The 15,287-nt window shown below is 44.7% G+C and overlaps 2 protein-coding genes across 2 annotated transcripts in view; one reads left to right on the top strand and one right to left on the bottom strand.

The window, feature by feature from the left end:
• SAMD8 (sterile alpha motif domain containing 8) overlaps positions 1–10,056 on the bottom strand; it is a 50,466-nt gene extending 40,410 nt beyond the window's left edge. The window contains exon 1 of the mRNA XM_036735458.1: positions 9,603–10,056. Coding sequence (XP_036591353.1) covers positions 9,603–9,851 — 249 coding nt within the window. The 5' untranslated portion in view covers positions 9,852–10,056. The remainder of the gene's footprint in view (positions 1–9,602) is intronic.
• Positions 10,057–12,472: 2,416 nt separating this feature from the next.
• On the top strand, positions 12,473–14,994 carry LOC118829519 (dual specificity protein phosphatase 13-like). The gene is made up of 3 exons (XM_036736509.1): positions 12,473–12,633; positions 13,537–13,754; positions 14,786–14,994. Exons 1-3 carry the CDS (start codon positions 12,473–12,475, stop codon positions 14,992–14,994), a joined length of 588 nt encoding a protein of 195 aa, XP_036592404.1.
• The last annotated feature ends 293 nt before the right edge of the window (positions 14,995–15,287 follow it).

Below are 15,287 nucleotides of genomic sequence, written 5' to 3'. Positions count from 1 at the left end.
AGTCAAAATGCTGCCCTTGAGGACCTAGAAGCACACTGCAATTATTATCTTATTACCAACAAAGTTCTGTTGACTTTACTGATTGTTGATGGCTCAAAAGCCAACTTTGGGCTATCAATTAGATAACATTTATTGAGCATCTATTTCATATGAAGCCTGATAAGGATACCAAAAATAAGTTAGACCGGGCAGGGTCTCTACTCCCAGGACTTAGATGTCATGAGGCATGGGTTGATGTCCAAGCTCGGCTATTTTCTGTGACTCAACTCTGAGTTTCAATTTCCTCATCTATAAAATGGGAACTACCACTTGATAGGGTTATTGTAAACAAAGTCCTTTGTAAAAGGAAAAGTGCCATAGGTATAATTAGGAGAAAAAGACATACACAAACATAATGCAAAGCAGGGTGTACTAAGTTGTATAAGAAATAGAAGTACTAGGAGGGTTCACAATAGAGATCACTTCCAACTAGGGATAATTTGAGGTTGTCAGGGAAAGTTTCATTGAGAAGATGACTCTTGGAGCCAGGCCTTCAAGACTTCAATTCCATTTCAATTCACCATTTATTAAACACATTATTATGAGAAAAGCCCATGCTAGAATGGGGAAGACACAATATTCAGGTAAGATATAGTTTCTATCTTCATAGAGCTCAGTCTTAAGGATTTCAGACTGAAAGGAGATGAAAGTAAGGACGAGTACAAGAAACAGTGTTGGAGGTGGGAAAAATATTGGACAGTTCAGGGACTTGATGAGTATTCTAGTTTGTCTGGTGCCTAGGATATATGAGAGGCTGGAAAAGTTACACTGAAGCCAAGTTATAGACGGTTCCAAATGGCAGTCTAAGGGGTCCAAGTTTTATTTGACAATGAGAACCACTGAAGATTTTTTCTGTTCAGGAAAATGACATAATGAGAGTTTGGGTAGATTAACAGTCTACCAGAGGGAAGACACCAGAGGCAAGGACATGGGTTAGGAAGCTACTATGAAGTATTCTAGGTGATAGGTAACAAGTCTAAAATAGGATGGTAGAAGTGAAAAGAAGAGGACTGGACTATAAGTGAGGTATTATAAAAACAGAAATACCATTTTAGCTAATCATAACTGGGTATAGATGTCAGCGAGAGAGCAAAATCAAATAATTTTGTGACAAGTTGCAAAACTGTTTAAAGTGACAACTAAGGCACTAATAGCTAAGAGATACAGACAATTCCCATTTTGGTTAATTAGACCAACCACATGAGAGAGAACAAAATGTTTCTCAGTACATCATTAGGCAGTCTTTATAATGCAGAGGATATAATTAAAGTGAAGCAGCTATCCCAGTAATATTTCATATCGCTCAGATATAAAGAGTGTAAAAATCACCTTACAAATATTCAAATTATTTTCATTATATAGCATACCTATCCTGCAATAAGTTCTTTAATCTTTGCATTTAAATGCGTAATAAGAAAAAATACATATAACTGGATCAAAGGGCTGGAAGGGACTATACTCCAATCGTCTCATTTAACAGATAAGGAAACTAAGGAACAGAAAAGTTAAGTGGTTATGAGACTTGCCCTGATAAAATGTGGTGTTACTACCTAAGCCAAGGGTGGAGAACCTGCGCTCCAAGGCCACATGTGGCCTTCCAGGTCCTTGAGTGTGGCCCTTTGACTGAATCCAAATTTCACAGAACATAAATAATATAAAAGGATTTTTTCTATAAAACTTGGGCTCAGTCAAAAGGATGCCCTTGAGGACCTAGAAGGCCACATGTGGCCATGAGGTCCCAGGTTCCCCACCCCTGAAAACCCAGAGCTCCTGACTCCCAAGTTCAGTCCTTTTTCTACCAGGCCCCATCACCTAAAGATTACTTTAAGTGCAGTGCTGCGGTCGACAAAGTACTATTTGTTCCCAGAAACTTTTCTAAAAACATCTGACAAAATATGATTCATTAATATCTATATAGTGGGAAAGTAATAATGTTCTAGAAAAAAGGTCCTAGAAACCCTGCTTATTTGGTATATATAAAAAGCTAAGTAAGAAAAGGAAAACATAATTATGTAAGAATTAATGTGGTTAGTATTTTCCTAGGAGGAAACCATATGGTTACAATGCTTCTGCAGATTTTGGAAGTTACCTAATTTTTCAAGTCTATTAAATAAAGTTTACTGAATAAGCACATGGTAGGCAGTTAATTCTGCCAGTTTACAGATAAATGAAGTAGAGGACAACATAGAGTTCTGAGGACAGAAAGTCTGAACGATATTGTAGGGCACTGATAGTAACATGTCAAGGGATTAATCATGATGTTCATGGTTAGAGTTCATGACCAATCACAAGTGTAGATTAGCTTACTCTCATGGGGGTATCCAGGCTTATTTTTCTTCACATCATTCTTCTTCATATGAGATGAAGAGTTCTGAAACTTTTTTTTGCATCATGGATCCCTCTTTTAGCAATCTGGTGATTCCTATGGACTCTTCAGAATCATGTTTTTAAGTGCATAAAATAAGATATGCGATATTACAAAGGAAACCAATTATACTGAAATTCAGCAACAATGTTTTTTGTTTACAAACCCACCATGTTAAGAACTCTCAACTTAAAGTCAAGATTTCTTGATGGATAAATCTTTCCTATCAGCTAAGTATTTTATGTGTTTTTCTAGATATCATACTTTTGCTTTTAAAACCATTCAAAAAAAGGCATTTTACTTTCTTATTTTGAACTCATGGCATGGTTTACATTTACTACACTTATAAAAACTGCCAGAAAAAAAAAAGCCCAGAATTAAACAGGGAACAGAAGATTAGCAGAAGTCTGAATACAACTCCCTATCCTTGAGGAACCACCCACCCTCACATTCCCAAAACATTAATGAATCGAAATAACTGGCATTAAGATTACACTCAATCATCAGGTATTCAAATCACTAAATTAACATCTGGAGGCTAGAGGTTAGGTAAGTCGATCAGTGGAATCATTATTCTTAAACATGCTACAACCAGAAATCAGCCAGGACTTAATGGAGAATGAAAAGCTGACTGAAAATGGCAGATTCTATCATGATACTGAAAATGCTGTATTGGATTTCGATCCAGCTTTAATATATAGTTCTAGCAATCTTTGTCTTTCTTGCCAATGCTATTATTAATGAAATTGATATGGATTTAATTAAATTTCAATGACGAGACCTATTTAGCTGACTCAATGGTATTTCCAAATCTTCAAATAGCTACACAGCTAGAAATGTTTTTAAAGAGTCTGGATTTTGAGTAATATGAGTACATAGGAAGATTCTAAATCAACAGAATCCACAGCTTGCATCCCTCACCCCTGCCCAAGGAATTTTTTAACTGTGAAAATATACAAGGGAGCAGAAAAGTGGTTTCTCAAAACATACTAAAATTATTTCTTCTTAATACCTCGCAAATTCAAAACTACAACTCAAAGCTATTGTGTGGGTGGAATTTAAAACACAGGCAAGCACATTACATTGGGACCCTGATATGACATTGTCTTTGGGGTCTCTGTCAATGAAAACTGCTATAACCAAGTTCTTCTAGTAGTTCTTTTTTTTTTTGGCAGAGCAATTGGGGTTAAGGGACTTGCCCAAGGTCACACTGCTAGTACACATGTCAAGTGTCTGAGGTTGGATTTGAACTCAGGTCCTCCTGACTCCAGGGCTGGTGCTCTATTCACTGTGCCACCTAGCTGCCCTTCTAGTATTTCTTATAAGTGAACTTCCTAGCCAGGATCCAGGTCGCATATTGTCCCAAATTGAATTGTGCGTTGCAACAGTTATGTGGACACTTTCAACTGTAAATTATGAACTCACTCTTAGCCTAGAAGTTAGGAAGAAAATTTACTTTTCAAAATTCACCAAGGAGGTCTAAAAGCAACAATCTGCTAGCAGCTGCTGTTGGGGTGTAAGACCCACCACAACCAGCACAGAGAAGGCTGCTAACACAGGTTCTTTGATCTGCTTTATCAAGGAAAGTAACTTTAAGCGGTTAGCAACCTTACTTTAATCCAACACACATATATATATACTCACTTAGTTCAGGAGGAAAAGCCAGCAACCTCAACTACAGAGCAAATACAAACAAATTACAAACATACACGATGTAAACAGACCAAATCACAATTCATAGTTACCAGGAAAGCATCAACATCTAGGCTGACAAGCCGGGAGGCTCTTAGAGCAGCTGTCCAGAGTCCCACACCACTCTTCTGGTGACTAAGAGCCCCAAAAGTCAAAGGCCAACCTTGGATCTTACATACCTGTTGGACTGGAGGATTCAAAGGATTCACACCTAATCAGCAAAAGGGTGTGGGCCTGGGGTTTAGCATCTAGTTAGCAAAAGGGTGTAGGCCTGGGGTTTAGCACCTAGCATTTCTTTTTTTTTTTTTCCTTTTTGGAGGGGAGAAGGCAGGTCAATTGGGGTTAAGTGACTTGCCCAAGGTCACACAGCTAGTCAGTGTGCCAAGTGTCTGATGCTGCATTTGCACTCAGGTCCTCCAGGGCTGGTGCTCTACTCACTGCACCACCTAGCTGCCCCTGCTTTAGCATTTCTAAAAGAGAAAACAGTAAAAAGAGTCCCACCTTAATTAATATTACAAAGCCTCTGAGGCATGTGAGCAAGAATCAAATACAGGATCAAGAGTTGGAGAAAGAGACTAAAGGGGAGATCAGTACATATTACTAACCCATCATAGAATCATCTACCAAACCAGATGGACTATTAGACAGAAACTAAAGTTATATATTCAAAAATGCCTTCTTCATAAATGCCTGACCCACATTTTCATATTTACAATTAACTTCCTGATCTCTCAAGGTCAGGAGAGTCACAGGGCTTTTAACAAAATAAGAAATCAGTCATGCTGAAATCTCTGGTCAAGTGGCTATTTATGTTCTTCTCCTACTATTACCCCTTAACATGCTAACATCATACTCTTAGAGAAAAGCAAGGTTTCAAAAAAAAAATCAAAATTTTCAAAGAACAAAAAAATTAATTCAACCAAAAATGATAAAAATTTAGCAAATAGAATAATCTTATGTGTGGGAAGAAGAAAAAATAGCTTAAAAATTTTTGAAAATCAATTGTTTTGGAGACAAGCTAAAATGATTATCTAACACTTCAAGCTACTAAAGGAATTTAAATAGCTTGTGTTATTATCCTTTACCAAAGTGGTTCCACAGCTTCTTTCAAAAATTGCCTAAGAATTCTTGATGCGATGTTTTGGTACAATATTAACTTGCATTCATATATTCAAAACTGTTGGTCAACATCAAAGAAGATGCTAAACTAAAATAACTATCTTTATGCTGTACAAGAAAAGTCAAAGTGCTTAAATACATATGAGGAAGGTGAATGAACTAGATCACAAGCCCTACTCTAACAATCAGCACCAAACTACCACCGCAGTTCAGGCTTGGAGAAAAAACCTTGGTAGAAAAACTAAAAAATTTTGACTTCATTCATCTGTGGCTTCTCTTATGAGACTAACAAGGAATCCCATTCATAATATCTCTGATTAAACAGTTTCTTTTTAAAAAAAAAAGTGGGTTAAGATTCCTATCCCTAAAAAATTCTGTAGAAAATTATCACCTGTATTGACTATGATTATTTTGAAAAGTACTGAGGATTTCTAACTACTGTCACAAGCTTAAAAACAGATCCATTGTGTTAAATATTAGTCTTTATTAGTCTATCCATAAAGCTTACTTCCACTACAACTAAGTGGCTTTGAAATCTGGCAACAATAAATAAAAAGAGTTGGATAACTAGGTATACATTATACTATTAATATATACTAGGTATATATTAATGTCAATGATGCTTCCTGGCTTCTTTTAAGTCCCATCTAAAACCCTACCTTCTATAGGGGGGCTTTCCAGATCCCTCTCAATTCTAATGCCTCCCTATGTTCGTTATTTCCTAGTTAGTCTGTATATAGCTTATCTGTACATATTTATTTGCATGTTGCCTCTCCCACTGGATTGTGAGCTCAAGGGCAGGAATCATCTTTTGCCTTTCTTTGTGTCCTTAGCCTGTTAACACAGTAACTAAGCAGTATTGTTGTTTGTTTTCCATTTTCAAAGAAGACCAATGACATCATAAGTGGGATGTCTCTGGCTTGCACTGGATATAAGTGAGGCAGAAAGTCATTGGTCTCATTCTCTCTTCACAGTCATAAAGTCCAGTGGCAGACCAAAAGTCAATGGCCTGGGATGCAATGGATGACCTCGCCTGACCAAGCTCTAAGCTCTCCACTGCATCTGCTTCAGCCACCTTCATGGCCATTGGAACAAACTGTTCTCATCCACCTATTCTGCCTGTGGAAGTCTTCATATCCTTGAGGTAGACATCTCCCCAACTCACTGATGGTTTGAGGCCTATGGGTTACCTTCAACCTGGCCTAGCCCAATGGTTCTACCGCAGTGTGGTCACTGTGCGTGTCACAGCTTCTTCTGATGGACACTAAAGGTGGATGAGCAGCCCTGAAAAGCCCTCACACCAGAGGTGCTAGTCCTCCTGAACACCCCATACACCCTGGGAGTAAGGTGTAATTTCTTCATGAAAGACTACAAATGGACTTAAATAGAACTCATGGTTGTTTCTATTAAAAATAACATTTGTAGTAAAATGATGCTTATCTAAACAATTAAGAAGACACTTAACTAAGCATATACAACTTACCTCTCATATGAAAAATTAGAAATTTCTCATATTAGGAATTAAGAGAGGAAGGCTTGGGCAACACAGCATTTCTAAAAATCTGATCTCAAGAATACGGAAGGTCAAGCTCAAAATAAATCATCAGTCACCAAAAGCACGTTCTGAAATTCTAAGTAATGCTTATTGGACACTTTAAAAATCGAACCAGGAAGCCAATTTTACTATAAGACCTACAGCAATATAATAGGTACTTAACAAAGCTCTTTGTAACATGCTACCCAAATAGAAAGCTCTTATACTTTCAAAATGAAAGATCTTCCTTATTAGTTCCATAAATTAAAACAAACAAGCTGATCTTCTGACAACCTAAGATGAAATGTTGAATCAATTAATTTTGCCTTTATAAAGTGGTTGTTGGCTTAGTGATCTGAGCATCCAAGGACAAACCCATATGGCGTCTACCCACCAACCAGTTTATTTATGGAATTAGAAAGTTTCCTATATCATAGTTTCTTAGTATTTAAGAGTTCTTCTAAATCGATAAGCTAGGGGCAGCTAGGTGGCGCAGTGAGTAGAGCACCGGCCCTGGAGTCAGGAGGACCTGAGTTCAAATGTGGCCTCAGACACTGGACACATGTACTAGCTGTGTGACCTTGGGCAAGTCACTTAACCCCAATTGCCCTGCCAAAAAGCAAAAATTAAAAAAAAATTAAAAAAAAAATCAATAAGCTATTTTCTTGTCATTTTAAGCAGGGATCCCAGTCTCTGGCAGCATGTGCTCAACACAAGCATTACATAAAGAAAACCAGTAAGATATCCAGTACTGCACATAATCAGAATAAAAGTACCACAGGTGGAATAAAGCATGTGACTTTTGACCTTTAAAATAAAAGGCTGAATGAAGCACTGACATTTTCATTTTACAGGGCAGAAAACTTACAAAAGATTACTATTCATTTCCTACCATGATGTCTCCTCTGAACCATTTTTTTTTCCCTTGGCCCAAGTACAGTATCTTGGTATTATGCTGTCTCCTATAAAAAAAATTTCAAAGTGCCCACGTCTTTGTTAATAGCAAACTTAAAATAGCTTGCTTTTTTTTTTTTCAATCATTTTTCGGTTGTGCCTGACTCTGTGAATCCATTTGGGGTTTTCTCGGCAAAGATATTGGAGTGGTCTGCCATTTCCTTTTCCAGCTCATCCTACAGATGAGGAAACTGAGGCAAACAAGCTTCAGTGACTTGTCCAAGGTCACACAGCAAGTAAGTGTCGCATGGCAGATTTGACTCAGGAAGATGAGTCTTCCTGACTCCAGGCCCAGTGCTCTATAGCACTACAGATTTTATCAAAACATACCTCAATTGCTTGAGAATCAGTACTGGCCTGTGGCCCTGAAGATCTTATGATCCAGAGAGAACATGGGAAGCTCCCACTATTAACGTTTCATATTTGGATTTCTCATAAGGTTACAGGCTTACCACTTCAATCTACATTAACCTTACTGAGATCTGTACTGATCAAACTCTTACACCGAGATACATTCAGTCAGTCAAAAACTAAGTATTTATAAAACCTAAAGCCCTCAGGCCCTTCAGATAAATAATTCAAAGAGCAAGGAAACTGTTACAGAAAGAAGAAACTGTAAAGACATCTTCCTTTTCAGGATTTAATACTCCAGAATTTCTTATAAGGTATGAAGACAGACTTCAGGAGGTTTAGGGAAAGTCACTTACCCACCCACCCCTTCCAAGTCTTTAAACTAACCAACTCGCTACAAAGAGAGCCCCAGCTTTCAAATGCTTGCAAGGCCTTATAGCTCTTTTAGGTTCCGGGAGGAAAAAGAAAACACGAAAATCCCTCAACTGGAGCAAAATGCTGCCTGATCACACATTTCATTTCATCAGACATTCTATGATGAACCTTCTGCATGGGAGGAAGGTGGGGAGCCGGAGGGAGTCGGGGTATAAGAGCCCAGGGACACGGGAGGGGGTGGCTGGGGAATTTCAAGGATCTAGGCAGGAAAGGTAAAGGCAGCCCCGGGCCTCCGGGACCGAGGTGGGAGAGACTCTCCACGCAGCGCCTCGGACCCGCTAGATCGCCCGGAACTTGGCTCATCCCCCACGGGCAATGCGAGCACCTGAGCACGCTCAGGTGCGCCCACCTCAGACAGACAGTCACACACACCTCGGACGCACAATCCCCCCCCCCCCGCACGCATACATAGACCACACCTGACACACGTGTGCACACACCTGCAACACACAACGGATAATACCCCACAGAAACCACAGACACACACACACACTCAAACTCCCGTGTTCGTGCATCTCAGACACGGACGCACGACACACCACACACATACACACACACACACACACACACACCCCGGACACACACCTCAAGACAGAGATCCCCCCACGCAAACCACACCTGACAAGACACACACGTGACACACTCCTGCATGCACACCCCTCCGACACACGCCCTACACATATATGTCACCATACAGACGCACCCAGACACAACACAAACACGCATGCACACACGTCAGACACTGACACACCACACACAGCAGACACACTCACATGCACAAAACTCGGACAGACATCACACACACACACACACACACACAAGACACAATCCCCTCCCGCCGGCACACGCTCGGACACTGACCCCCCCCCCCCCGCACACACACAAACCATACCGGACGGACACACACGGCACACACACGCACATAGTTCAAACACACCTCATACACAGGTACCCCCTGCTCCCCAGGCCCGACCCCCGCCCCCACCTCCGGCGGTCGCCCCCCCCCCCCACACTTGGCACCTCGGCCCCCCAGGATGCGGGGTGGGGGAGGAGAGGGCCCGCCCCGCCCCGCCCTTCGGGCCCCCTCCCCTCAGGCCCGGGTCCGAGCCTCACCTTGGCCGGGCCCGCCGGACTCTTCCGACACTCGGGGCAGGAGCCCTCCTGGCCCTCCTGCTCCTCCTCCTGTTCCTCCTGCTCCTCCTCCTCCTCCTCCTCCTCCTCTTCGCCCGGGTTGCAGCGGCTCTCCTCGCAGCGGCTGTTCCGGCGGCCCCTCGGGGCAGAGTCGGGGCCGGGGGCCTCTGGCGGGGGCGGAGACGGGGGCGAAGGCGGAGCTGGCGACGAGGGGCGGCTGAGCGTGAGCATCACACTGGGGCCTCGGGCACCGCAGCGCCCGCGGCAGCGCCCGCGGCAGCGCCCGCCCGAACCGGAACTGCTTCTTGGGGCGTGGCCTCGGCTGGCGGGAGGCGGGGCTGACTCCGCTAAGGGCGCGAGAATGGAGGGAAGGGAAGCGAAGGGAGGAGAAAGCGGGGGCGAGAGTGCGCATGCGCCAGGGCCTGGGGCCCAGGGCCCTAGCAGAGGAGGGGGATAAGGGTGGGGAAATAAAGGGGGGGAGGAGCCAATAAGGGCTGTGGGGCGGGGCTGAGGCCAAGGGGCGGGGCTATCGGACGGAGGGCCCTCCGCGAGGCGTGAGCTTTTCCACTTGCTGCTGCTCTGCCCCGGAAAACAACTGGCAATGGGGGGAGAGGGGAAGAGGGGCACCCCTGGCCAGCCCATCCTCGAGACTGTGGACTGAGGGCTAGACTTAACTGGATCCGGATGACCTGGATTCAAATCCTACCTCCGATGCTAGCCGTGGGGCCAGGCCAAGTCACCGAACCTCTTGGAGCCTCAGTGCCTTAGTCTGTAAAAAGGGTATAATGATACTGGAGGCCCGAGGCGTTGACTCAGACGAAATACTATATGAGCACATGTGAGAACTTTACAGTATAAATGTCAGATATTATTATCCCCAGGCCGGACGCCCGCAGGGTCTGATTTTATGGCCTGGCCCCAGCAGGGTAGTTGGGGGTGGGGGGAGGGAAGGGATTCGGCATCCATGTAACGCCCGTGTGCGCTTACCAAGTATTATCTAATGTCAGGGGTGGGGAACCTGCGGCCACGGGGCCCTCCAGTGAGGCCCTTTGGCTGCAGTCAGTGGAAGGGCCGCACTCGAGAACCTAGAGGGCCACGTGTGGCCCCGAGGCCGCGGGTTCCCCAACCCCTATCTTATGTGATCCTCACAATAACCACCAGTCGAGGCCAGCGCTGTCCATATCCTCGAATTGACAAGTAGAGGTGAAGTGATTGGCCCAGGGTCCCACAGCTAGGATCTAGGGCACATTTGAACTCAACTCCTTGTGACTGGAGGCCCAGTATCTCGTCCCTTTCCACACCTAGCTGCCTCCAAGTCAGGGGGTGTGGCTGAGGAGGTGGAGAATGCTGCAAACCGAGCTCCTTCCTCTGCTCCAAGTAGACACGTCCCTAGAGACAGGTAGTCTGGGGCCTCGAGCTCTATCTAAGCTTCCTCCCCAACAACTCTGACATTGTTATGATTCAGAGCAGGAAACAGCTGAGAAACTGCTCCCACCAGGGCTCAATCATTACCTCTTCCCAACAAGCACAGGACAAAAAATCACAGAACCCTCTTGCCCAGAGAACCTATCAAAGGCATTCTGCCTCCAAGTCTTTCATGGCAGATGTGGCTGTAGGTGTCCGAGGACAGACCTACCCCTGCCTAAGCCCATGAATCCTTACACCGGAGTATGTGTTCAATCGTCTCTTCCTCAGACTCTCCAGTTCTAATGCCAGATTCATAGCATCTCATTCAATTTCAAACTGGAAGGGAACCTTAGAGATTCTCTAATCCAAATCCCTCATTTTACAGGTTAAAAAAAATAACCTGAGGAACAGAGACTATTTTATTCACAAGTCCTTTGCTCAACCCTCTGACCACTTGGGTATTCTTTTCCATTACCTTTGCCAAGATCTGTCCATTTCCATGATTCTCACTGTTCAAAAACTCTGCCCTATCCCCACAATTTGGCCGTTTGTGTGGCCTGAGTGAAGTGTGTGGCTCACTGGAACCTTCTCTGGTTCTATTCACAAGGCCCCATGTATCTAATCTCTTGTGCAGCCCTGGCCACTAAGGCAATGTGTGATAGAGTTTTACAATCTATGATGATGGTAAGCTTGCTTCTTATATTTCTTCAGTGTGTCTCCCCTCCCCCCACCCCCATAGTGTCTAACAGAGAACTGGACCCATAGGATGTCTTCCCTCAAGACTTGTGAATTCATGGATTTCACTTATCCTTTCAAAGGACAGCAGACACCAAGGTCTGTCTAGTAGCTTGGCCTTCTCAGGATAAGCGTAGATGATTGATGAGAGTACCTGCCTGGTCTGGATTGGAACATGAAACAGGATATTTTGCCTTCCTGAATCTGCCTCTGCTCATTCCCTTCACTCACATCTCCAAATCTGGACCTAGAATTAGGTTCCAAGAGGAAGGCACTGTTGAATACACTGGCCTATGGTTAGAGCTTCACCCCAATACAGCCTGGCCACAGCTGTGTCAACCTCCCAATTCTCAATTCTAGTGCTCTGCAGGGGCAGATATAGATGTGGGGAGGAGGCAAAGAAAGGAGAAGAGAAAAAGCCGATGGATACTGGGGTTTTGGAGGAGGGAGACACTGGAGTTAATCAGGAAGGAAAAGTGACTGTTTTCTCTCTGGAGGCCACTGTGCCTTGCTGAGTCATTCACTGCTGTCCCACCTGTCTCTGTCAGTCTCTGGAAAGGAAAAATGATACCTGAGTGAGAGAAGGCACAAGTTCTAGGAGGGAGTTGTTACACTCTCCACCCCACCCCACCAACATACCCATACACACAAACACAGGCATACCCTGGGTTTCTCCAAGATAGAGAGAGAGGCTAAGGTCTCTCCTACTGATGTCTGGGGAAAAGGGCTCCCCAAGAGTGATCAAAGCTGAGACAGATGATACTGATGCTCCCTGCCCTAGTGTCTCTGAAGTAGAGGAGCTCCTCAGGACAGGGAAGGTCTCCTGCAGCCATGTGGATGAAGTCTGGCCCAATCTCTTCATAGGAGATGCGTGAGTGGTGATTTGGGGATAAGAAAATACAGCTGGGAAGTTAGGATGAGGGAGGAAAGAGAGGAAACCTGTTCTATTAGGAAGTCTTACAGCAAGGGGTGGAAGGAGTCTGTAATTAGAATTGGTGTGACCATGGCTGGGGAGGGGGAACAGTCCCTAGGTACAACCATAAGGTGGGACAGTGAAAGCAATCAGCATTCCTAGAGGAAAAAAAATGCTAGACCTAGAAGCTAGGAGTTTTGTGTAGATTCCAGAAGTCTCCCAGAAACTTAGAATGATTGACAAGCCTGTGGTAGGGCAGGCTTGGGGCATAGAAGATAGAGTTACAGGGATTTGGGTGAAAGACAAGAGATGGAGTTGGAGTGAGCAATGTCTTGGGTGTTTCTAGAACCTCCCACTAGTCCATCTCAGCTTATTTCAGCCCATTCCTTCCCTCCTCTTGGCTCAGAATGACAGTGGGAACTGGGGACAAGAAGAATCCCTAAAGCTTCAGGTTCTAAAGGTAATTTACTGATACAATGAAAGAGGGCATCAAGGAAGGTACATGCCATGTGGGGAGCGGACAAGGACAGCTGAGAATCTTCCCTCTTTCTTCTCTCCCCGAGGTCTGGGTCCAGGTAGCAAATGGGGTCCCCCAAACCTGGCTCCATACCACCCACAAGGAGAAATATGTGTTGAGAGGAGAGGGGGAGGTTCAGGGGCTAGGAATAGAGAAGGGTCGGGAAGGGGCCCAAGGCTTGGGCTTGGTGGGTGTTATTTCCTCAGGACCAGAAGCATGGGGTTTTGTGCTTGTCTGCACAGCCAACCAAAGCCTTCCTCCAGATATTTCCCACCCCCACATCCCTAAGGTAGCCAGCCTGGATCAATCCACCGGCCGCCATATCTGTCCTTGTCTTCCTCTAGGGCCACAGCAAACAATCGCTTTGAACTGTGGAAACTAGGCATCACTCATGTGCTGAATGCAGCCCACGGTGGGCTTTACTGCCAGGGGGGACCTGACTTCTATGGCAGCTGTGTGAGCTACCTGGGGGTGCCTGCCCATGACCTCCCTGACTTCAACATCAGTGCCTACTTTTCTTCTGCTGCTGATTTTATCCACAATGCCCTCCTCACCCCTGGGGGTATGAAACGGGGGTTTGGAATGGATGGGTGGGCTTTTCTCTTCTCCCCGGTATGTAGTCCACCTCAGAAAGTGTACCCTCTCCAACCAAGGAATATCAGGCTTGAAGAAATCCCCCACTATGATTGAGTGGGCTCCAGAGTGACTCAGGCTTCAACCCAGATATCTCTAGATTTCCATTTTTGCCCTAAAATATATTCCCCATGAGGAAGCTGGGGTGGGAGAAAGGAGGGAAAGTCAAAGAAAGAGCCCGGAGAAGCCAAGAAGACAACCTGGAAAGGGTTGGGAGCAATCTCCTCTCATTCTGCAATTCTTAATTCACTCAGCTAGCCAGTCTCAATTCTCTTTTCTTCATATGTGACCCTAGACAAGTCAGCGCCATTTTAGGGCCTCCGTTTCCTTATCTATACAATGAGATTGAGGATAATGATGCCTTACATATTGTCCTTTATACTCTTTACAGCATTTTCACATGTAATTATCTAGCTCATCCTTGTAAGTGTGGTGTAGGACAGGTTAAGTCATTCTATTCTTTTTCAGAGATAAGGACCCGAGGATCAGATTAGAGAAGGAATTGTAAACAGCCACACAAGTGACCTTTAGTAGAGTTGGGACAAGATCATCTCAGGGCCTTCCAAGACTTTTGTATGATGTCATTGTAATGGAAAATACAAGAGAATACAAGAAAGGAAAGATCAGTGAGACGTGAAGTCGGAAGGCCTGGACCCCTGGTTTGAGGTCTATCCCTGACGTATTAGCTGTGTGGCCTTGGGGAATTCACTGCAGCTCTGTTTCCTTATCTGTAAAATGAGGGTGATGAACATACTAGTGCCTCGTGCCTCACAGAGTTATTGTAAGGAGATCTTGTGGTGCTATAGAAGTGTGAGCTGTCACTGTTGCTCCTGGTGGGGCGGGGAGGGGTTCCGGAGCCCCCATGAGAGTAGCGGGTGATTAAGTTTCTAGTGGGAGTGAGAGGGGCTTGCCTCTGCTGTAGCTTCTCACCACCCTTCTCCCTCTTGCCTATTCCTCCAGCCAAGGTCCTAGTTCACTGTGTGGTGGGGGTCAGCCGATCAGCCACTCTGGTCTTGGCTTACCTCATGCTGAGGCAAGGGCTGAGTCTTCGGCAGGCTGTGAGTTCTGTGAAGCAACACCGTTGGATCTTCCCCAATTCTGGTTTCCTCAAGCAGCTGTGCCAGCTGGACAGGCAGCTTCAAGGAGCAGGGGGAGCACCAAGGGACTGAGAGAGCAGTCCTGCATCACTTTCAGGCCTCTTCTATAAGGTGATGTCCTCACCTTCACTCTGCCCTTCAAAAGAGAATAAGACAGCAGACAAAAGAAGTCTCACCAAAAAGGAGATTTCTGTCTCTGCAAGGCCAGGGCTGGTTTGAGGGGGAGGAGGATTAGGAGCACCTTCTGTCTTTTGCCAGGATTGGTCTCTCATCCAGGACAGGTTAGTATGGCTCCTGGTGCTGGCTGCCCCAGGGAGCTAGGTGATTTGAATATGCCTACTCTTCCTTGCCAATATGGGGATGGG

The sequence above is a fragment of the Trichosurus vulpecula genome, chromosome 8 (genome assembly GCF_011100635.1).
Source record: "Trichosurus vulpecula isolate mTriVul1 chromosome 8, mTriVul1.pri, whole genome shotgun sequence".
Classification (NCBI taxonomy): domain Eukaryota; kingdom Metazoa; phylum Chordata; class Mammalia; order Diprotodontia; family Phalangeridae; genus Trichosurus; species Trichosurus vulpecula.
This window is presented reverse-complemented; position numbering and strand designations above follow the sequence as displayed.